The following is a 23,711-nucleotide window of genomic DNA, read 5'->3' as shown; positions in this document are numbered from 1 at the left end:
TAAAGAATATTCCTAAAACGATCAAAAACAAGTGAAGGAATATTTTGGGTGTTTTGCTGGAACATCTAAGAGCAACATACAGCTTACACAAGGCTGTTTAAAATTCACAGCAAGTTACAATCTGAGAAATCCAATTAAAAATTGCTGTTAGAAAATCAATTATTTCACCAGGCTTGTTAATGAAGTCACAGCTTACTGGTTCAGTACTAAAGGAGGATTCGGTTTTCATGGCTATGGCTGCACAAATCTGTATTGGGATAAAGGATAGAACGCCCTCCATGCACTGAACTCCTGTTCTATATGTGGACTTTAAATTTCGTAAGGCCTGGTTCACACCTAGGAGTTTTTTTCCTTAAGGCTCTTTCACACAGGCGTTCCGTATGTCTGTATATCACCCCATCCGTTTGCAGGTGACATACGGACATAATGCTTGTCAATGGTATTGCGGATGACCATACGCTGACATCCGATTTGTGTCCTTTCGGTTCTGTTCCGTTTTTTGGAATGGAACAGAACCCTATTTTTCCTCCATTAAAAAAGCAGAACGGATGCAAAATTGGATGTCAGCGGTGTCATCCACTGACATCCGCAATCCCCATAGACATACATTATGTCCGTATATCATCCGCAAACGGATGGGATGATATGCAGACATACGGACCGGATGACACAAGTGTCATCCGTGTCCGTAAAAAAAAAAAAAAAGTGCCGCAGCAGACAAAAAAACCGGAGCGGCCGTGTGAAAGAGGCCTTAAGGCCTGGTTCACACCTATGAGTTTATTTCTTAAAGCGGAGTTCCAGCCTAAACACACACTCACCTGTCCAACGGTCCACCGATGCGGCCGCCCAAAGCCTCGCTCTTCTCCCTCTCTGCTCTGCGGCACCGGCATCACTGGTGTGGGCACCCGGCTGTGACAGTTTGCGGCTTCACAGCCAGGTATGCACTGCGCATGCGCGAGTTGCGCTATGCGTCGTGATTGGCGGGCAATCTTCTGGGACCTCTGACATGTCCCAGAAGATTGCAGGGAGGGAGGGGGAGAGGAGAACTTCCGCTCAGGGCGCCGCGGCGCTCCAAGCGGAAGTGGGAGCGGGTACATGTCAAAACTAGGTACCCGCTCCCCGCTCCCCCCCCTTCCCAAAAAAAAAAAAAAAAAAAAAAAAAGGACATGCCAAACCTGGCATGTCAGGGGGTTAGAACTACCTAAAGCGGAAGTTCCACTTTTGGGTGGAATTCCGCTTTAAGGCCTGGTTCACACCCTATGAGTTTTTTTTCAGAGCGTTTTATAGAAACGCACTACAGTCAATTTAACATGGATGGGTTTCCTATGATACGTTCACATCTATGCGGTTTTCAGTTTTCAGGGTCAGGGACTTTTTTTTCCCCCCCCGCAGCAGGTTGCGTTTTGCATGTAATATACTTCAATAGACCCGCACCAAAAAACGCAAGTGCTGCGTTTTTGATGCATTTTTGTTTTTTAAATTGGAAAGTATGGCAGTTATATTCATTTAGTGCTACAAAGGGTTAAGGGCTACAGTTAGAGATAGGGTTAAAGAAAGGGTTAGCAGTAATTGTTACTGTTAGAATGCTAACTCTAACGATTACCGCTAACCCTAACATTTAACATTAACCCTAAGTCCCAGTTCACATATATGCGATGCAGGAACCCTGCTAATCCACTACGGGTTCCCGCATCGCATTCAACTCACAGGCAGTTCACACTGCCATATGCGAATCGCAAGGGGTGTCAATACAAAGTGAAGGACACCCCCAGATCAGTTCGCATATCGCAGTGTGAACTGTCAGTTCAGACATGAATCGGTTTCCCATAGGGGTGAACACCCATGCAATCAGATTCTGGTGCGGACCCAAAAAAGGGTCCTGTGCGAGTTGTGTCCGAATGTGATGCGAATTCAGCTATACAATCTGTATGGCTGAATTCGTAACGCACAGACATCGCATGTGATTTGCAGAGCAGTGCGCTCCAAATCACATGCGATGTCGGTCATCGCGTATATGTGAACCGGCATTTAACCCTAAACCCTAACATTTAACACTAACCTTTAATCCTATTCCTAACATTTAACACTAACCTTTAATCCTATCCCTAACATTTAACACTAACCCTAAGCCCTAACCCCTAACATTTACCCCTATCGCTGCTGAGGATGTCGAATGACGAAACGCGTACGGCACGATCACATAACTTCCGGTTCCGACTCTTGGTGGAACGCACAGCGTTCCAGAGATTCGTACAGTGCTTTCACCTTATGTGAAAATTGTGAGTACCTTATCTTTTGATGTACCGAATAAATACTAGTTTTACAGTATTACACTATTAGTCCTTCCCTTACTTCCTATGGTAATACCCTTGAGGAGTACCCCGGACCACTTGGGGAAGGACCCCCACTCACCCAGTGGGGATCCACATACCAGGTCTTAGAAGCCCCATTAGGATATCCAAGAACATCTTAGGAGGAGACCCAGAGGGCCACAGGAGTCCCAGTGGGATACCCAGGACCAGCTACCAGGACCCTTCGAGGGAATAAAGACCATCAGAGGGACCGTATACCCCTACTAATACCCCGCCCAATACACCTGTGCAGGGGGGGGGGGAATTTCTGGCGAGTGTGCTACTTACTTGAGGGATCACTAGCACCCCACCACTGTGCCCACCACGAGCCTACTGCTGGGAACACCGCATGAAGATCCACCACCTATTTTGCACCTATTATGAACTGCTTACATTTTAAATTTATTATATATAGATGATTTTACATTGTTTTCAGATATTTATGCACAATAATTTGAATGCACTTTACTGAAGGAGAGCGCTGCACATTTATTTATGGCATTTCGTACAGGTGGTTGAATGCATAGTGGTGCTAGCGGCTTCCTATAGTATATAGAATTGAGTAATAGGTGGTTTACACAGGAATAGGGCGGAAAGTTGGCTCACATTTAACCCGTTTACACTTCAGATCTGATCCACCAATGTGGACTAAGCTACATAAAACACACGCTGCCGTCTTCTGTCCTCCTTTGATGCATAAAAGGAAAAACAACAAGTTACCTCATCCCCACCATTGTTTGCCTCTATTTTTGGCTACAAAGTGGAGATTTCCTCTGTTTTACTGCGTTGTGAAGAGAAAGCAGACAAGTCTGCACAATCTATGGAATATTTTCCTACAACGAGCACTAATGAAGGAGAATAGTAAAGTCCCATCATGCTGCAAATCAACAAAAATGACATCAGGGAGAAGGGGGCAGGGCAGGGACACAAAAACACAATGCAGACTGGTTCCAGGTGACCGAAAGGCAACAGTAATTCAAATAACCACTCGTTACAACCAAGGTATGCAGAGTAACATCTCCGAACCCACAACACATCGAACCTTGAAGCAGATGGGCTACAGCAGCAGAAGACCGCACCAGGTGCCACTCCTGTCAGCTAAGAACAGGAAAACGAGGCTAAAATTTGCACAGGCTTATCAAAATTTTACTAATGAAGATTGGAAAAATGTTGCCTTCTCTGATGAGTCTCGATTTCAGCTGCGACATTCAGATGGTAGGGTCAGAATTTGGCGTAAACACCATGAAAGCATGGATCCATCCTGTCTTGTATCAATGGTTCAGGGTGGTGGTGGTGTAATGGTGTGGGGGATATTTTCTTGGCACACTTTGGGCCCCTTAGTACCAATTGAGCATCATTGGTTTGCCGCCCCCCCCCCTACCGAGCACCAATTGAGCATCATTGGTTTGCCGCCGTCCCCCCCTCCCCTACCGAGCACCAGCCGTCACTGCAGATGAGCAGAACGGAGACCTTATTTGCTGCTGCTTCTTCATTGTCCAAACAGACCGGGGGGGGGGTTTGTGTGCTCTTTGCTGCTGCTGTAGTGGAGCTCCAGGGTCTAGCTGTGCTATCTGGAACGGGGGGCTTGGATGACCCAAAAAAGCTACACAGATTACACTTTCTATATGTAGATAACTATTAAGCAGTTTGCCAAGAGATACGTTTTAGGCCCTGTTCACACCTGAGCTTTTTTCAGTTCGTAAAATGCTCATCTCTGAAGTCTCAAAACGCCCAACAAGCAAAATCCTATTCATTTCAATGGACCCTGTTCACATATGAGCATTCTGTCGCCTGGAGAAAAACGCCTGAAGCTCAAAAAAGTACATGAGCTTCTTTTTTGTGAGATTAAAAGCGTTTATGTTAGATGTCAATGCCTTCCTCCAAACACCTGCAAAATACGCCTGAAAAATGCCCCAAAAAAACTAGGGATGCACCGATCGATATTAGGATCGGATATCGGCACCGATACTGCCACAATAGCTGGATCGGGGATCGGTAAAATTAACCGATCCATGGGCCGATCCGGTTTTGCCGTCCCTTACTTGCACGGAGCCGCCGATCCACGGGCCGATTCGGTTTTGCTGAGTCCCGGCTCAGCCGTCCCTTACTTGGTGTAATAGTATGGGATGGGAGCCGCTACTTCCTGTATAGGTCCGGCTCACAAGTGATACCAGATGCACTCCGCCTGTGAATGGAGGAGCCATACACATGATGCAGTGGCTTTGCTCTGTACTGCAGCCGCATGCATATTGTGTATGTGTGTAGTTCCGGATCAGTATCAGCAGATACACAATGCCAGATATCGCTATCGGGACAAGAAAAGTCGGATCGATGCACCCCCTAAAAAAAAAAAAAAAAAAAAAACGCCTGAAAACGATACGCTCAGGTGTGAATGGAGCCTAAAGAATAATGGATCCCAGGGATGAAATTTGAAAGTAAGATATGTTCTTAGCTGCAACTAACCAGATGCTCTTTTTCACTAAAATGTGACTGGCTGCTATGGTATAATAAACACTTTTTTGTGAGGTCCCAGAATGTTTGTAATGTGCAGGAAATGAGAAGGGAAAGTATCAGGACAAAGCTTAAGAGTCAGTGCCGTTCACAATACAATCACATCCTAAGGACAGTTTCCTTATGTACTGAAATTCCTCTGTAGAGGACCGGCCTGAAACGCATTGCCTGCCAACTGCCGGGAACAGATTAGGTTTCACACAGCAGCCATCCATTTTCAAGTAACACAAGGATCGCATGTCGCCTAATGACCCAACGTGCAAACCTCTCACATCACAATACACAGTCCTCTAACCTCCAGGTTACCCTCCTATTCTTGCTGAACTTCTCATACCGCATCTTCTAAACATGGACGGGAATTGGACTTCATGAGTGGACAGCTGAACAGACATAGATTAGCTCACTGTATAAGTAATGGAGGAGTTTATACCATTTGTTCAAAGTTTCCAAAATGGTAAACGTACCCCCTTCCAGCACAGACCCCTCAGTAAGCCCCCTCCCAGTACAGACCCCTCAGTAAGCCCCCTCCCAGTACAGACCCCACAGTAAGCCCTCTCACCTAGTACAGAGCACTTAGTAAGCCCCCCTCCCAGTACAGACCACTTAGTAAGCCCCCCTCCCAGTACAGACCACTTAGTAAGCCCCCCTCCCAGTACAGACCCCTCAGTAAGCCCTCCCACCTAGTACAGACCACTTAGTAAGCCCCCCTCCCAGTACAGACCCCTCAGTAAGCCCTCCCACCTAGTACAGACCACTTAGTAAGCCCCCCTCCCAGTACAGACCCCTCAGTAAGCCCTCCCACCTAGTACAGATCACTTAGTAAGCCCCCCCCCTCCCAGTACAGACCCCTCAGTAAGCCCTCCCACCTAGTACAGACCACTTAGTAAGCCCCCCTCCCAGTACAGACCCCTCAGTAAGCCCTCCCACCTAGTACAGATCACTTAGTAAGCCCCCCTCCCAGTACAGACCCCTCAGTAAGCCCTCCCACCTAGTACAGACCATTACAAGCCACATCCGGTGTAGCGCCGCACATGTGACATCTCTGAGTACCTGGGTGATCGGGGAGGATGGCGAAGGTGTTGCGGCAGAAGCTGTGGCGGAGTACGGGGGTGCTGGAGACGGTCAGCGCTCACCCTGAACAGCTCCTCAGGTATTCATGGTCCTCTTGTCTCCGACATCGGTGTGGACGGAGCCTTGGGGGGGGGATTTCACCCGGCCGGCAATGCTTAAAGCGGCGCTGCGGCCGGGACGCGTGACGTCACGTGTTGACGCGTCAACGTCTTTCACGCACGTCCACGATTTTTCGTAGTCGACTACGTCGACGTGTCGTTGCAGCCCTACAGCAAACCACGTAAAAGTGAAAATGAGGAGTGCCACTACATTAGTACTTTTTACATTTTAAAAGAAAAAACAATAAATTATGCACTTACCTGTACAATGTATTAAAAAGCATATCAATAAGTCTTCAGCAGGTGCAGACCTTCTATGTGAAACGTTTTGACAAAGAGCCACGCCCCAAAACACATAACCACGCCCACTGACGTCACAAGTGACATCATCACGGCCATCTACTGGGCATGCAATACTTTGCTGTTCACAGTGGTTCTCAACCATGTGATATATACACACAGATTGCTGCTTCTGTTGGCTCTTCCTGGTGTTCAACTGGTTAATTTACATCACATCTACCTGGAGGGGCTTACTCACCTTTGTTACCACCTGGAAGGTCGCCACCTGCAGGAGACTTCTTCATATGCTTTTCAATATCTTGCACAAGTGCATAATTGTGCTTTCAAAATGTTTTAATAAAGACTACACTAAGGCGACTTTGGCACGACTTGCATACCACTTCTTTAACAGAATTCAAAGCAAGTCACGCCGAAGTGGCACCAAAAGTAGTGCAGGAACCTTTTTCTAGGTTGGAGCGACTCAAGTCGCTCCTATTAGAAAGGTTCCATTGCATCTAATGGGGAGGGGCTCGTAATGAGACAGGTGCGTAACTACAGGGGTTGCAATTGCAACCGGGCCCCATGCTCCAGGGTGCCTGTGCAGCTCCCCTGCACACCTTGATAGGAGGGGAGGCGGGGGCAGCATGTAGAGAAATCACTGTCCTTCTTCCTCCTGTAGATGCAGGAGGAAAATGGAGGAGGAGATTGGTTCCTCTGTATGCTGCCCCCAACACTCCTCCTATCCAGTTCACTTGTGTTCTGCTGTCTCTGGGCCCCTGTGTTCTCCCCTGGTCCCCCCCTACTGTTGTGCTGCCCCCCTGTGCTCCCTTCCCTCTCCTGCCGGTTGCTGCAGGGGATGTGTCACAATAGAGAACCAGAAAGGGGGGGGTCAGTAAATATGTAATTTACCAGCTCCTTCCTTTTCTAAATGGACAGAGTCATAGTCAGTGACATTGTAAAAAAAAATAAAATAAATAAAAATGATAAAAAATAATACAATTAAAAATACCAAAAAATAAAAACTACTGACACCAGTGGGTCACACTTGCGACCGGGCTCTGGCATTCCACCACCGTGGGGAGGCCCCAAGATGGCAGGAAGGGGGCCCACTGTAGAACTTGTGAAAGGGTCCAGCTGGGGGACCATAATAAAGGGCCCGGCAACGAGAGTAAAGGGCCCCAGGATCAGTGGGAAGGGCCCCAGGATCAGTGGGAAGGGCCCCAGGATCAGTGGGAAGGGCCCCAGGATCAGTGGGAAGGGCCCCAGGATCAGTGGGAAGGGCCCTGGCCAGGGTTCCGGGGGCCCTTCATGGTTTCTTGCAGCGGGGCCCTGAAGGTTCTAGTTACGCCTCTGTAAAGAGACTTGCGCTCTCAAAGTCGGAGCACATGGTGCACCAGTGTGAACGGGGCCTCAGATGGCGGAGCTTCTTTTCTATCCTTTTCATTTTTGAAGGAAAACAAACCAGTACTTATGCAGTAAGATAAGCACAAAAAACGTGCAGCTCATAGTAAGCAATCACATTTTCAAGTAGTTAAGAAAATGAAGAGAAGTATCTGATGGGTTGCTATAGGAAACATCCCCCTTTTCCAGCTAGTGTTCATGAATAAAGGTTGACCAATAAACCCAGCAGCCATGTAAAATGTATTCACACAAAGGGAGTGGACCTGACAAGGGCAGATGTTCTGTAATCAGTGGCGTCATTTGTGATTTCTCAGAGTGAAGTATTCTGTGTTGTATCCACCAATATTCATCTATCGAGGGACAGTTGAGTCAGAGTAACCTTATGTAGATTGCAAGAGACATTAGAAAAATAATAAAGAGCATCTTGTGGCTTCACAATGAAGAAGTAAATGTTAAACGAAAAAAAAAAATAAAAAAAAAAAAAAAAAAAGCATTCCATTTGACTGCAAAAGTATAGTAAAATACCACTATTGTTACAGCCTGAAATTCTTCACCGTTCGATCATCCTATATTTCCCAGTCATGCTCTATTGCACTGCACAGTACTGATGATTAAATGTGTTTTCAGGCACTGGGAGCTGGAAGAAGAGCTGATTGGGCAGCCTACAGAGGAAGAGCCCAGAAGTGGGATGATACTTATTCTTCGTTCAAAATGAAGGCAAAGGACACAGGAAGCTGCAGTCATTTTTAGTGCCACGTCTGACTATACAGTTTCTCTGTGTTTGGAGGAAAGCAGGACCCCAGGGTGGACAAAAATCAGTGGTCAAAGTCTATCTTTTAGAGGCAACTTTCTGTCAATTGAGGTGTTCTGGGGGTCCCTGAGTAGTCCCTAGAGCAGAGATCACCAAACTTTCTAAACGAAGGGTCAGTTTACAGTCCTTCGGACTGCGAGGGGGCCGGACTAAAGCCAGTATGAGTAGAAAATGCCCTGGCATTAATGGCAGCGAACAAGGCCTCGTCACTGGTGTCAGTGGGAGGAATAGTGCCCCGTCACTGGTGTCAGTGGGAGGAATAGTGCCCCGTCACTGGTGTCAGTGGGAGGAATAGTGCCCCGTCACTGGGGTCAGTGGGAGGAATAGTGCCCCCTCATTGGGGTCAGTGGGAGGAATAGTGCCCCCTCATTGGGGTCAGTGGGAGGAATAGTGCCCCCTCATTGGGGTCAGTGGGAGGAATAGTGCCCCCTCATTGGTGTCAGTGGGAGGAATAGTGCCCCGTCACTGGTGTCAGTGGGAGGAATAGTGCCCCGTCACTGGTGTCAGTGGGAGGAATAGTGCCCCGTAACCGGTGTCAGTGGGGGGAATAGTGCCCCGTTACTGGTGTCAGTGGGAGGAATAGTGCCCCCTCATTGGTATCAGTGGGAGGAATAGTGCCCCCTCATTGGGGTCAGTGGGAGGAATAGTGCCCCGTCATTGGGGTCAGTGGGAGGAATAGTGCCCCGTCATTGGTGTCAGTGGGAGGAATAGTGCCCCCTCATTGGGGTCAGTGGGAGGAATAGTGACCCATCATTGGCGTCAGTGGGAGGACTAGTGTCCCACCATTGGTGTCAGTGGGAGGACTAGTGCCCCATCATTGGTGTCAGTGGGAGGAATAGTGCCCCATCATTGGTGTCAGTGGGAGGAATAGTGCCCCATCATTGGTGTCAGTGGGAGGAATAGTGCCCCATCATTGGTGTCAGTGGGAGGAATAGTGCCCCATCATTGGTGTCAGTGGGAGGAATAGTGCCCCATCATTGGTGTCAGTGGGAGGAATAGTGCCCCATCATTGGTGTCAGTGGGAGGAATAGTGCCCCATCATTGGTGTCAGTGGGAGGAATAGTGCCCCATCATTGGTGTCAGTGGGAGGAATAGTGCTCCCATCATTGATGTCAGTGGGAGGAATAGTGCCCCATCATTGGTGTCAGTGGGAGGAATAGTCTCCCATCATTGGTGTCAGTGGGAGGAATAGTGCCCAATCATTGGCATCCATGGGAAAAAATAGTGCCCCATCATTGGCGCTATTGGGAGGACTAGTGCCCTATCATTAGTATTAGCGGGAGGAATAAATGTCCCAAGGGCCGAATAAAAGGTAAGCAAAGGGCTGTTACCTGGCCCCTGGGACACAGTTTAGAGACCACTGCTCTAGAGTATTGGAAAGACAGGAGTACCATAAAGCTTGGATAAGTCTAGTAAGTTCAGTTACAACACAAAAACTAATTCAAACACATTACAGGAGAAGATAAGCAGAATTACAAACAGAAACCGCTCCAACCATTGGACCATCAGGGGGCGGGGCCTAAGAGGAGGAAGAGGTGTATAGCAATTGCTTACACTTCCATTGACATGACAAGGTGGGCCTACGTAAAAAGCAGCTGCAGATTGTCTACTGTAAGTAATACAGCATTCACAACTGCAAACTAAGTCAACCCCCATTGTGTAAAGCAGCTATGTCCAAACTATGGCCCTCCAGCTGTTCAGGAACTACAATTCCCATCATGCCTAGTTATGTGAATGTCAGAGATTTACAATGCCTCGTGGAAATTGTAGTTCCTGAACAGCTTGAGGGCCATAGTTTGGACACCCCTGGTGTAAAGGATAAGGTTGCCCAAGTCCATGTTCGCTTCAACACATACTGGGGGGGGGGGGGGGGGGGATTTACTAAAACTGGTGCACACAGAATCTGGTGCAGCTCTGAATATAAACTAATCAGCTTTCAGGTTTTAGCCCTGGTTCACACTGAATGCGGCTTTGAAATCGCACGATTTCAAAGCCACATATCAGTGAGACTGCAAGTGCAACTTAGCTGACATCTGTGCAACCTCATGCACCGATGGCAATGCAAGTCGCACCTGAAATCGCCAAAAATAGTGCAGGAACTACTTTTTTTTTTTTTTTTTTTTAAATCGGTGTGGCACCGCAAAGTTAGTATTGCAACGATTTGAACGGTTCCATTGCCCACAATAAGATGAGACTTATGCGCATGACAAGTCGCACTGGTGTGAACGGGGGCTTATTGTCGAAGCTTGATTGAACAAGCTGAAGAAAGAAGCTGATTGGCTACTATGCACAGCTGCACCAGATTCTGGGTGCTCCAGTTTTAGTAAATCTCCCACACTATGAATTTGAAGGGTATAATTAGCGGTTTGAGTGCGATGCTTTACACTTCTAATTCCAGGCTATAAGCAGCCACCCTCTGGTTTGGATCAGTCGACAAAACGAAATTGTCGGCTATTCCTTTACAAGTGAATCACATTAAACTTAAAATTAAATACTCAGGGAAATTAACCCTGCCTTCCTAAAATGGCAGTAATGTGCGCCTTGCAGATATCTGGCGGTCGTTGCAGGACTTGGCTCTCCGCCATGTTTCAAACATGGAGCATTTTTTGAAAGCTCCCTTTGTATATCTCTGAGCAGCGCATAGTTATGCATATTTCTTTTTCAAAACGAGAGCCGCTCGAGATATCTTCCAGCTGTTTATGATCTAATCTGTTTCTCTTTTCCCTCCCTCATTTCAGCCCAAGAAGCCGGCCAAAAAGGAAGAGCGCTCTGAAAGCCGTAGACTATTTCTGCAGGCAGATCTAAAGGATTAGAACCGTATGAATTCACTACTCAGAAAGCGAGGAAATGGAATGCTTCAACATAGGCAGCAAACAAAGATATATCTTACCGAAATAGAACATTAACCTCAGCTAAATAATATAAATATCAGGAACGGCCATATAAATGTCTTAGGAATAAAGGGAAGGGAGGTGGGCAACGTCTTAGAAGTAAAGGGAAGGGAGGTGGGCAACGTCTTAGAAATAAAGGGAAGGGAGGCGGGCAACGTCTTAGAAATAAAGGGAAGGGAGGTGGGCAACGTCTTAGAAATAAAGGGAAAGGAGGCGGGCAACGTCTTAGAAATAAAGGGAAGGGAGGCGGGCAACGTCTTAGAAATAAAGGGAAGGGAGGTGGGCAGCGTCTTAGAAATAAAGGGAAGGGAGGTGGACAAGGTCTTAGAAATAAAGGGAAGGGAGGTGGACAAGGTCTTAGAAATAAAGGGAAGGGAGGTGGGCAACGTCTTAGAAATAAAGGGAAGGGAGGTGGGCAACGTCTTAGAAATAAAGGGAAGGGAGGTGGGCAACGTCTTAGAAATAAAGGGAAGGGAGGTGGCCAAAGTCTTAGAAATAAAGGGAAGGGAGGTGGGCAACGTCTTAGAAATAAAGAGAAGGGAGGTGGGCAACGTCTTAGAAATAAAGGGAAGGGAGGTGGGCAACGTCTTAGAAATAAAGGGAAGGGAGGTGGGCAACGAAAAAGAAATAAAGGGAAAGGAGGCGGGCAACGTCTTAGAAATAAAGAGAAGGGAGGTGGGCAACGTCTTAGAAATAAAGAGAAGGGAGGTGGGCAACGTCTTAGAAATAAAGGGAAGGGAGGTGGGTAACGTCTTATAAATAAAAGGGAAGGGAGGTGGCCAAAGTCTTAGAAATAAAGGGAAGGGAGGTGGGCAACGTCTTAGAAATAAAGGGAAGGGAGGTGGGCAACGTCTTAGAAATAAAGTGAAGGGAGGTGGGTAACGTCTTATAAATAAAGGGAAGGGAGGTGGCCAAAGTCTTAGAAATAAAGGGAAGGGAGGTGGGCAACGTCTTAGAAATAAAGGGAAGGGAGGTGGGCAACGTCTTAGAAATAAAGGGAAGGGAGGTGGGCAATGTTATTAATGTATATCTAAATACAAAACTATTTTTTTTTTTCTTTAATTTGGTACAAAGTAAAACTAAAGTTCCTTTTCCCCCCAAATTGGGGAAGATTTCCCTTCACCCCCTCTACAGCACAGGTGTCAAACACAAGGCCCGCGGGCCGAATGCGCCCCCCCCCCGGCCATTTCACGTGGCCCTTGCACCGCTCCTGCAGCTGCGGCACCCCCCTTGTCTCTGCCCCCACCTTGTCTCAGTAGTCGGCAGCAGAGGACAGAACTCCTTTGCCAGATCCTGTGCAGCTGCAAAAAGGCTCGTCTTTGCCCCCCCCCCCTCAGTAGTCTGCAGCAGAGAAGAGGGCAGAACTCCTCCTACAGATCCTGCACCTCTCTGTGCAGCCACAACACCACCACCTTGTCTCTGTCTCCCCTGGTTTCAGCATTCAACAGACTCTGTAAGCTGACTCCAGCACTCCTCTGGTCCTCCTCCAGACCTTGCACTTTTTTCCCAGATCCACCCACATCATCTTCCTGGCAGTAGTACAAGGTAAGGGGTGCATTGTGATGTAAGGAAGGGTGGGTGACTCTTGACTTATGGTGGTGGGAGAGGGCTCTTGACATCTCATGTAAGGGTGTAAGTGGGTGTGGGGTGCTCTGGACACCTAATCTTACAGATATAACTGGCCCTTTGGGGGGCAACCATAACGCTGAAGCGGCCCGTGATGACATGGAGTTTGACACCCCTGCTCTACAGGAAACATACCAGGAAGCAAAAGGAAAGCCCTCCAAGGTGATGGGAGACACTCATCAGTGTTCCCACTGCAACATTTCCCCTCATTTCCAGTTTTAGGGACAGCTGTAAGGCCTAGTTCACACCAGCTTTGCTCTCTGATGTGCAATCCGCATTTGGATTAAGCCGCTTGCTATGGGGGCACTCATGTGTGCTCACTCCAGAGCCCCTCTATGTGTGAGTGAGTTTCCCATAGAGGTAAAAGATGATCCAGTACAAACAAAACCAAATACACGTTTTACTCCACAAAGGCTTTAGTCATAGCAAAGCTACAGGACATGTGACAAAGCTTTGTTATGACCAATGCCCTTATTGTCGGAAATGCATCAGCAGTTTTCTGTGTACCGGATCTTTTACCCCTGTTGGAAACTTAGAAGGGACTGTACAGACAGAAGGTTTTTTTTTTAATCTTAAAGCGGAGTTCCACACAAAAGTGGAACTTCCCCTTTAAGGCCTCCTGACCCCCTGACATGCTACATTTGGCATGTCTTTTTTTTTTTTTGTGGGGGGGGGGGGGGGGAGCGGGTACCTAGTTTTCCCTTGTCCAGACCCCTCAGGAGATCCAGAGGCTGAGCCATCCATCCAACCTGGCAGTGCGCACCTTACTATGTGAGCTACTAAATGTTCCTGGCTAACGGCAGCTGTCCCTGGTTTTGTTTACATTCCCCGCTGACAGATGATTGAGTCACCAGTTGTCAAGAACGCGGCGGCCCCGCTTCTGAATAAATTGTTGCATCATTGTGTGTATATTTCAGTTGTCAGCGGGAGAACTCCGCTGACAGCTGAAAGAAGCGAGCCAGCAGGTAGGTATCGGTTTTAAGTATCGGTGCATTTGCACGAGTACCGATATAAGTGCAAATGCTTATTATCGGCACCGATATCGGTGCAACCCTACACTAGTATGTCATGCTTCTCAGCTTCCCACTCACATTTCCTGCTGCCTTTAGAGTAGCATTAAACAAGAAAAAAAAAAAGCTTCCCTTCTAGACAGATATTATTAGACAGGTACATCTTCAGTTTGTCAAACAACTGAATGACCCAAGCGTTCACTCCAATGGGAATAACAGGCGTGCCGTCCTCAGACAGAAAAAAAAAACAAAGACTATAGACCTGAAACAAAAAGGAGGCACAAGCACCAAGTGCATTACCCTTGGACAACTTTAAAATGTTTATTAAAATGCCAAAAACATACTCACAGACATGATCAGCAAAAATCGCATAGAATGAGTCCACCACATGTGAAAATGAACATGTCCCTGTATTAGGACCTCTAACGTGTTTCGAGAGACACGCTCCCTTCCTCAGAGCTACTCTTTCACCAGGCCCAAATTTATACTGCATGTACTTACACAAATCCATGCGATTTTTGCTCTTCATGTCAGAGTAGGTTTTTGGCATTTTAATAAACATTTTAAAGGTGTCCAAGGGTAATGCCCTAGGTGCTTGCGCCTCCTTTTTGTTTCACATCTTAAGTTTGCTCAAACATCTGGCTACTATGAAGCCTTTAATAATTGGTATTATTTTACTATTAGACCCCCTTCACACAGCGGGTCTGATCAGGTCCGCCTGTCAATTTTTCAGGCAGACCTGATCAGAAGGTCTATTCACCTCTATTGATCTGCAGGTGTAAACAGGCTTGTGTCCGTTTACATATAAAATTTAAAAAATGTGCTGCGCTAGATCATATATAAGTGCCAATTAAATATCAAATCCTAAACAAATATAATCCAAATAATCCCAAAAGTGTGAATCAAATGAGAAAAACAGTCCATGTGATAAAGCGATGTTATATCCACAAACTCAAATATCCCATAAATGTAAATCAAATGAGAAAAAAGTCCATGCAATAAAGTGATGCTGTATTCTCAAACGCAAACCACCTTCGTGAACGTGCTCCACCACCACAAATCCAAGCCTCTCACCTTAGTTTCTGACCCAGGAGTCACCCAAGGTCAGATAAAGCAGTCCCCCACAGGGGTAATGAATGCTCAGCAGGATAACACAGGAAGAATGTCCGGGATCCAGTTGCTCAAATACCCATATAAGAAAGACCAGATGGGGAAGGAAATAGAACACAAGAGATATAATGCTCTCTGTTGCGTTAAGGTTAAAGCAATTTATTCCATAAATCTACTTACAGGAACCAGCAGTAAACTGTGCGAGTATAACAGCGGTTTGTGAAGAGAGAGGGAGGATGCGACGTCAGCAGCTAGGCTCCGCCCCCCTGTACGCGTTACGTCGGCGCGCAGGATACATACAAAAAACAATAATGGCATAATAAATATAATGTAGCGCAGAAAAAGTAAAAGGCTGGTAGACAACCCCATTCTGCGCTACATTATATTTATTATGCCATTATTGTTATTTGTATGTATCCTACAATAAATGTGACAATTTTTCCCTGTAAGCCGTGTCATGTCACTCATTTAGAGCCCATTCACATTAGCGCGACTTGTCAGCCCGACAAGTCACGGTATGTCGCGGTCCACTGAGTAGTACAGGACCCTGTCTAATAGGAGCGACACAAGTCGCTCCGACTTAGAAAAAGGGTCCTGTACTACTTTGGGGCGACCTGGGAGCGACTTGCATTGACTTCAATTATGTGAAGTCTCTGCAAGCCGCGCCGAAGTCGCGGTGCACGCGACTTCACAGCTCGCCCCCCGAAGTCGTTTCGCCTCAATGTGAATGGGCTCTTAAAGTCCCGACCCTGCCTTTTATTCACATTGATTAGGGATGGAGATGAGGCACGACAATCCCATCGTGCACCTCATGTAAAAGTCCCAATCTCTCTCCCTCTTTTTGCCATTAGGGATGAGCTTGAGGTCAGGTCCAGACCCAAACACTCTTTCAGAATTTGATCCAAAAAATACTGGCATGTAAGATACAAATCTACTACCTTCAATGTATTTGACAGTCATCTTACCTCCTTCACTTTTTCCATCTCATTCTGCAATACTTGTTTGGCCAGATCAGTCTCGATCAGTCGTTGCCGCAACTCTTCATTCTCCTCCTCAAGTTTCGCTCTTTTCTTCTCAACTACTTCATATTCATTATGGAGGCGAATAGAGACATCTTTGGCCACCTAGGAAAGAAAAATAATTTAGGATATTATTTTTATGCATAAAAAAGGAAGCCTATGCACACTCCTTCAGTCTCTAAGATACAGCACTGAGTGGCTTCCTAGACACAGACGTATCTCAGGCAAAAAACAACAAGCAGAGATATGTTCTCGTACAGAAACAGCTAGTAAGTATTGTTGTCTGATAGTAAGTACATGCCTGGAATCATAGGCAAGAAGCCAAAAAGATAAGTCTATTGCTTTGTCTAAAAAAAACTAGACCAGAAGAAACCTGCCCCTACCGTGCAACAGCCAATGAGGATTTGATTTAACAACTTTCACTAGACACAAGATAACGGAGATGCCTTTGGTTTGAATTGCCCCAGACTGAGAAATAAAAACCATGTCCTGCCGTCATTATGTATGGCTGGTCCTGTCCTCAGGTTGGCGTAATGTCAGGCCGCAATAGGTGGATGCAGCAGCTGCACCAGCTTCAGGCAGACCTACAGCTGGCCATACGTTATTTTATTTAACAGATTTCCTCTGTCCACCATAACCGCACAGATGGAAAAATCCACCCATATTGGACGCAGGAGTTGTTTGGCTGACAATTTTCCTCCCGCTTCCCTCAATATTTTAATCGATGTCAAAAACGGGAGGACGGTGGACAACAGGGCCATCTACTTGGGAGAATTTGATCCAGTTCATCAAGATCCAGCAAGTAATGGAACTGTAAAGCTACATTTACACTGACGATTTTGCCCACATTCACATTGGAACAACTTGTCATGTGATTTCACAGGTCAAATCGCATGGTATCGCCGGCACAAGTAGTACATGCACTACATCCTAATGCATGAACAAGTGGTACATGCACTACATCCTAATGCATGAACAGGTAGTACATGCACTACATCCTAGTGCATGAACAAGTAGTACATGCACTACATCCTAATGCATGAACAAGTAGTACATGCACTACATCCTAATGAATGAACAAGTAGAACATGCACTACACCCTAATGCATGAACAAGTAGTACATGCACTACATCCTAATGCATGAACAGGTAGTACATGCACTACATCCTAATGCATGAACAAGTAGTACATGCACTACATCCTAATGCATGAACAAGTGGTACATGCACTACATCCTAATGCATGAACAAGTAGCACATGCACTACACCCTAATGCATGAACAAGTGGTACATGCACTACATCCTAATGCATGAACAAGTAGTACATGCACTACATCCTAATGCATGAACAAGTAGTACATGCACTACATCCTAGTGCATGAACAGGTAGTACATGCACTACATCCTAGTGCATGAACAAGTAGTACATGCACTACATCCTAGTGCATGAACAAGTAGTAGATGCACCACATCCTAATGCATGAACAAGTAGTACATGCACTACACCCTAATGCATGAACAAGTAGTACATGCACTACACCCTAATGCATGAACAAGTAGTACATGCACTACATCCTAATGCATGAACAAGTAGTAGATGCAGCACATCCTAATGCATGAACAAGTAGTACATGCACTACTTTTGGCAATTTCAGGTGCGACTTGGATAGGAATAGAAATATGTGTGCACAAAGTCGCACAGATGTCCTCAAAGTCGCACCAAGATGCGGCTTTGAAATTGTGTGATTTCAGATAAAGTTGCGCGATTTCAAAGCCACGGTCAATATGAATGGGGGCTTAGGCTGGTGTGAATTGAAAAGGCAGGAATCTTGATTGCTGCTGCGGCCATTGGCCCTGTTCTCTGATGACAGGTTTCCAGCTATTCATGGTTCTCTGCACAGCCAGAAATTACCTGTGGTGGTCGCTTCTGGACACAATTTGTGTGCATTCAGCAGCGATCATCGCAGGTAATCGCTGGCTCTGCAGCTGCCAGCGACTTATTATATAAACAGGGCCAATGGCCGCACCTAGCCACTCATCAGAAGATTCTTGCTGCTACAGTTCACACCGGCCTAAATCACTGCAATGAATGTAGCCTAATGGTGCATGGCTAACTTTGGTGAATCTATACTAATCAATCTTATCCAATCATGTGTGGGTTACTGATGCAGCAGTGGCAGGGCTTTTTTTTTTTCCTAATAAAAAGGTACATGTATACAAAGCCTAAGGCAAGCCATAGATCATTTGATTTTCCAAAACACTGTTGATGGGGGAAATCCCTTCTGCAGCGCTCATATCACTGGTGGCTGCCATAGACACCGGAAGTAATTGCATGTAAAAAATACAACAGGCTGGTTGTACCCAAGTCGATCGATGGATAAGACTTGGGTACAACCAGCTTGCCTAATTGATGGATCGAATCTTGGCCAGTCCCTGCTGAAGCGGCTGAGATTCGATCCATCTATGGCTGGCTTAAGCTGCCTGAAGAGAAAAGAAAATATTCCCTGAATCAACCACTTTGAGCCAAATGGGGAAAACTGAAAAAATGCCCCCTTAACATCTTCTGACCATGGCTGGCCTAGTACACCAAAAGGAACTGATTGGCCAAGCTAAATAATCCTAGCCAATCACTCTTGTGGCTGTACTCATGTGCTCCTCTTCCCCTCCCCATAGGTCACAGAAATCCACATCCAACTGATGCATACAGGTCTTTAGAAGCCTTTATGAATGGCAGTCATTTCTTTCTTCCAGTTTTGTACAAAGAGGGTTACAATGACTGCAGAAAAATTAAGGGAATGATTTGTGTTTAAAGATAGAGAGCATGAGCAAGAAAACTCAAATAGCAGGAACATTGCTGGGAGATGAAGATCTAATTACTGTGGGAGCAAAGTGTGAAGACTTGGATTACACCGGAGAACTGAGTAATGGGAAGGCTGGGTGTGCAGTGTTGTGGAAGAGGAAACAAGGGAGAGGATGATTTGGTGGAAATTATGAGTCTCTGCAGAACTCATCTTCTATTTATTTTTATATCCAAAGTTAAAGTGTTACTAAACCCAGGATCCTGCATTCACTATATCTGGTCTCCCCAGGAGCCTGTAGTCACTATATCTGGTCTCCCCAGGAGCCTGCATTCCCTATATCTGGTCTCCCCAGGAGCCTGCATTCCCTATATCTGGTCTCCCACAGAACAAGGAAATGCAATTATTTAGGTAAATATAGACTGCTAAATACATTTTCCCATCAGCAGTATATTGTGACATCTATCAGTGACCAGCAGAGCACTGGTTAAAGCTTGTAGGAGGAGTTTTCATTCTCCTCTGATTGTCCTATGAGGCTGCAGGACCCCTGACCCTCTGTCTGGACAGTGCTGATTGACCCTGTGTTGATCACATGCACTCTCCCAAGAAAAAAAAAAAACGCTCTAGTAATACACACTGAGCATGTGAAGCTTGTCCTCTGGCTCTGTTCAATCAGGCAATGGATCGGGGACAGGGAAAGGAGGATCTGTGCAATCAATAGATTGCAAGCTCTTCTGAGCAGGATCCTCTAAATCCTCTTGTATTTTATTGTATTGTATATGTACTGTCTCCCTCTATTGTAAAGCGCTGCATAAATTGCTGGCGCTATAGAAATCCTTAATAATAATAATGCAGGATCAAACAGCCTTTTTACACTATGCAGAGAATTAACCCCTTAGGTTCCACATTTAGTATAACCAGCATGCTTTACTGCATAAACAGACTGATTGTACTGTTGTAGATTTAGTAATACTTTAGAGAGGAACTAAAAATTCCTATCCTTTACAGCTAACAAAGCTGCCATGTTAGATTTGGTTTAATCTGCTGCTGCCATGGTGCTTCACATGTAATCAGCTAGGACATCAGCCATTAAATGGTTTGATAATTCTGCTGTGAGCACAAGCAAACTTAATAGTCATTATTCAAGGCATGCCTTTAATGTAACCATGTTGGGAAACCAGTAAATTGATGGGTTTAGTTCCCCTATAAGATGTGATGCATTACAGTAGACCTACACTAGAATCACTAACATTTCAAATACTATTTAACAAATTCAAGCTTTGTGAATCAGCAGCTTTTCAATAAAATACTACCTGGTGAGCATCCCATTAAGGTTGTATGGGAACTTCCTGTCACAGGGTGACAACTGTCTTCCAACTGTTTTCCTACGTTGACATGCATTGCACAAGCCTGGTCCAATGTTGTCATTCTATGGAAAACAGTCCAGAGCAATGAACTGCAGCCAGCTAAGAAGTGAATGCATTTTGACAGGAAGTGACTGAAAGGGGCTGCAGGAGATCAGAAGCACTGAATTGCACAAAAGTGGGGGAAAAAAAAAAAAAAATACATACACATACACACACACACATATATATATATATATATATATATATATATATATATATATATATATATATATATACACACACATACACACACATATCACTATTTGGGAAAAGCAGGGCAACGGTCTGTTGCACAATGCTTTAGCAAGATAAATTATCTCCAGTTAGCAGTTAAATCTACCTTAATGCTAAACTTTGGGCAAACCTAAAAAAAAACTTTGTCCATATCTCCCTGCTGAACTATGTTTGCATTGAATTTTTCTTGCATTTTTTTGATTAGTTTGAGGATCATTTCCTTCCACTGTTACATCATAGCAGCCAGTGGGAACAGGGATTTACAGGGCTTCACGTCTGGTCTTTGAAAGAGCACCCTGTATTCCTGAAATGCCAAAGACCCCTTGGAGATCGCTCTTAGGGGTAAGGCTCCATGTACACGGGATGCTGGAAATGGCTGTTTAGGAGCAGTTGGGCGTTTTTTTCAGAAGCCCCTGAACCCATCTACATTTTATCTTATCTGTCCATGTACACCAGGTCGTTTACAGTCATTTGCAGGCATTTGCGTTCAGGGACTGTTTTTAGAACGCAATTATTTGCGTTCGAACGTGTGTTTCCCGGCGTTTCAAACGCACAAACGCGTCTGAACGCGATGACCCGCGTTTAGCGTTCGCGTTTTTCCATTTTAAAAGGGGAATAATTTTTTTGACCTCTAGGAACGCTTCTAAACGCAAACGCCCGCAAACGCTGCTAAACGCGGGTACAAACGTGACCGAACGGACGTTTCAAACGTCCTAAAAATTCCAGCATTCAAAAGGGACTTTTAACAACATCCCGTGTACATGGAGCCTAAGAGGCAGGCTGAGGGGGGTGAATATATAGACTGCCGCAGGAGTTGAGAACTCTCATCATTGGCTGTCACTAGCACACAGCTAGCATTAACCATTTCCAGAGCAATCACTTAATTTCAGTGTCTTCTGCTTATCCAGTTTTCTAGATGTCCTGAATTCCACTTTGATGTGCTTGAGCTACCACACATCCAAAATAGAGGCAGACGCGGGCGAGAGAGATGGTACTGTGGGCAACAGAGGAGCTGAGAACTCCCTTGTTTTTGCCAATACCTACTATTCTACAATAGTGCTGTATAATAGGGTGGGGGGGATTGTGTCACTTGTTACTGTGCCTGCACAATACCATGAGTGACTTTCTTGCAGAGATACTGCAGGCTAGTAGACATTGGCAATGACAGGGGAGTTCTCAATTCCTGTCACTCCCCCGCAGCACCATTGCATGCATTGTATGGTCTTTCACAGAGATAGGGAGAATACGGAATACTCTACAAACACCCCCTTCTTTTTACTTTGGCATATTGCCATCACTGCACACATTACTGAACAGTGCAGTGAAAAGCGGTGACATGGGCAGTAATACATGAAAGAACTCCCCTCCTATTGCCAACTTTTGCCTACCATCCCATACCAATTGCTGTTCATAGGGGACTAACCCATATACAGCAATGCTGCGGGATAGCAGGCATCGACAAAGACAGGGATGTTACAAACACCCAATGGAGTTAGAGAGGTGAATAACATAAGTCCCAGCACCGAATGGTTCACCAGAGAGGATAGCTCTTCTGGGTGGTCTACACCCACACTTTACTGCTGTAAGGTAACAGCATGAATTAAATCCACTGGCAGTAATAGGATATTCTCTGAATGAAGTAGGAGGAGATCCTGACGTCGCCAACTCAGGCAAAGCAACATAGAAGGAAAAAAGGCTCCATATAGTGTAGTAGATATTTAATTTATTGAAAAAATATAACTCACATTTCAGTAGAATACAATGGTATGTCCTCCGATACAAAAGCCTGATCGGTAGTTGCAGCTATCATTTTGCCTTCATATCTTTACAAGATAGCGCAGGGTCACTCTTCCAATAGAATACTCCTTTTCAACCCATTAAAGCTCCTTAAAGCTACGCTTAGTAGGCGCTTGTGTTCTTTTCCAGTGTCCTCCTCTAGAGTGGTCTCCTTGCTCGTTTCCAGCGTTCTCCCCTAGAGTGGTCTTCTTGCTCGTTTCCAGCGTTCTCCCCTAGAGTGGTCTTCTTGCTCGTTTCCAGTGTCCTCCTCTAGAGTGATCTTCTTGTTTGTTTCCAGTGTCCTCCTCTAGAGAGTGGTCTTCTTGCTCGTTTCCAGCGTTCTCCCCTAGAGTGGTCTTCTTGCTCGTTTCCAGTGTCCTCCTCTAGAGTGATCTCCTTGCTCGTTTCCAGCGTTCTCCTCTAGAGTGATCTTGTTCGTTTCCAGTGTCCTCCTCTAGAGTGGTCTTCTTGCTCGTTTCCAGCGTTCTCCCCTAGAGTGGTCTTCTTGCTCGTTTCCAGCATTCTCCTCTAGAGTGATCTTCTTGTTCGTTTCCAGTGTCCTCCTCTAGAGTGATCTTCTTGTTCGTTTCCAGTGTCCTCCTCTAGAGTGATCTTCTTGCTCATTTCCAGCGTTCTCCTCTAGAGTGATCTTCTTGTTCGTTTCCAGTGTCCTCCTCTAGAGTGGTCGTCTTGCTCGTTTTCCAGTGTCCTCCTCTAGAGTGATCTTCTTGTTCGTTTCCAGTGTCCTCCTCTAGAGTGATCTTCTTCTTTGTTTCCAGTGTCCTCCTCTAGAGTGGTCTTCTTGCTCGTTTCCAGTGTCCTCCTCTAGAGTGATTTTCTTGTTTGTTTCCAGTGTCCTCCTCTAGAGTGATCTTCTTGTTCGTTTCCAGCGTTCTCCCCTAGAGTGGTCTTCTTGCTCGTTTCCAGTGTCCTCCTCTAGAGTGATCTTCTTGTTCGTTTCCAGCGTTCTCCCCTAGAGTGGTCTTCTTGCTCGTTTCCAGTGTCCTCCTCTAGAGTGATCTTCTTGTTTGTTTCCAGTGTCCTCCTCTAGAGTGGACTTCTTGCTCCTACACAAAGCTGCCACAGTGTGGGCTCCATACGAATTTGTATGGACTTTTCATTTGATTGCCCCTTTATTCCCAGGACCAGGACCCAGATATAGTACCCACTTTTGCACCAATTTCTCTCCTCCTTGAAGTAATTGGGTTATGTGACTTTAATGAAAGGAGGTTCACTTGCAGTGCAAAGTGTAGGTTATGCAGAGACAAAACGTCTGCATAGCTGCAAGCACTAAAGAGCATTACACTGCGCCAGTAAT

The 23,711-nt window shown here is 45.8% G+C and overlaps 1 protein-coding gene across 1 annotated transcript in view; it reads right to left on the bottom strand.

Annotated features, from left to right (window-relative positions):
* Nucleotides 1–23,711, bottom strand: part of MTCL2 (microtubule crosslinking factor 2) — a 197,779-nt gene that overhangs the window by 93,595 nt on the left and 80,473 nt on the right. The window contains exon 3 of the mRNA XM_082271721.1: nt 16,125–16,283. Within this exon, the coding sequence (XP_082127847.1) occupies nt 16,125–16,283 (159 nt within the window). The remainder of the gene's footprint in view (nt 1–16,124; nt 16,284–23,711) is intronic.

Source organism: Pelophylax lessonae (genome assembly GCF_965119305.1).
Source record: "Pelophylax lessonae genome assembly, chromosome: 11".
NCBI classification, from domain to species: domain Eukaryota; kingdom Metazoa; phylum Chordata; class Amphibia; order Anura; family Ranidae; genus Pelophylax; species Pelophylax lessonae.
The sequence above is the reverse complement of the archived record's forward strand: the minus strand, read 5'-3'. Positions and strand labels throughout refer to the sequence as shown.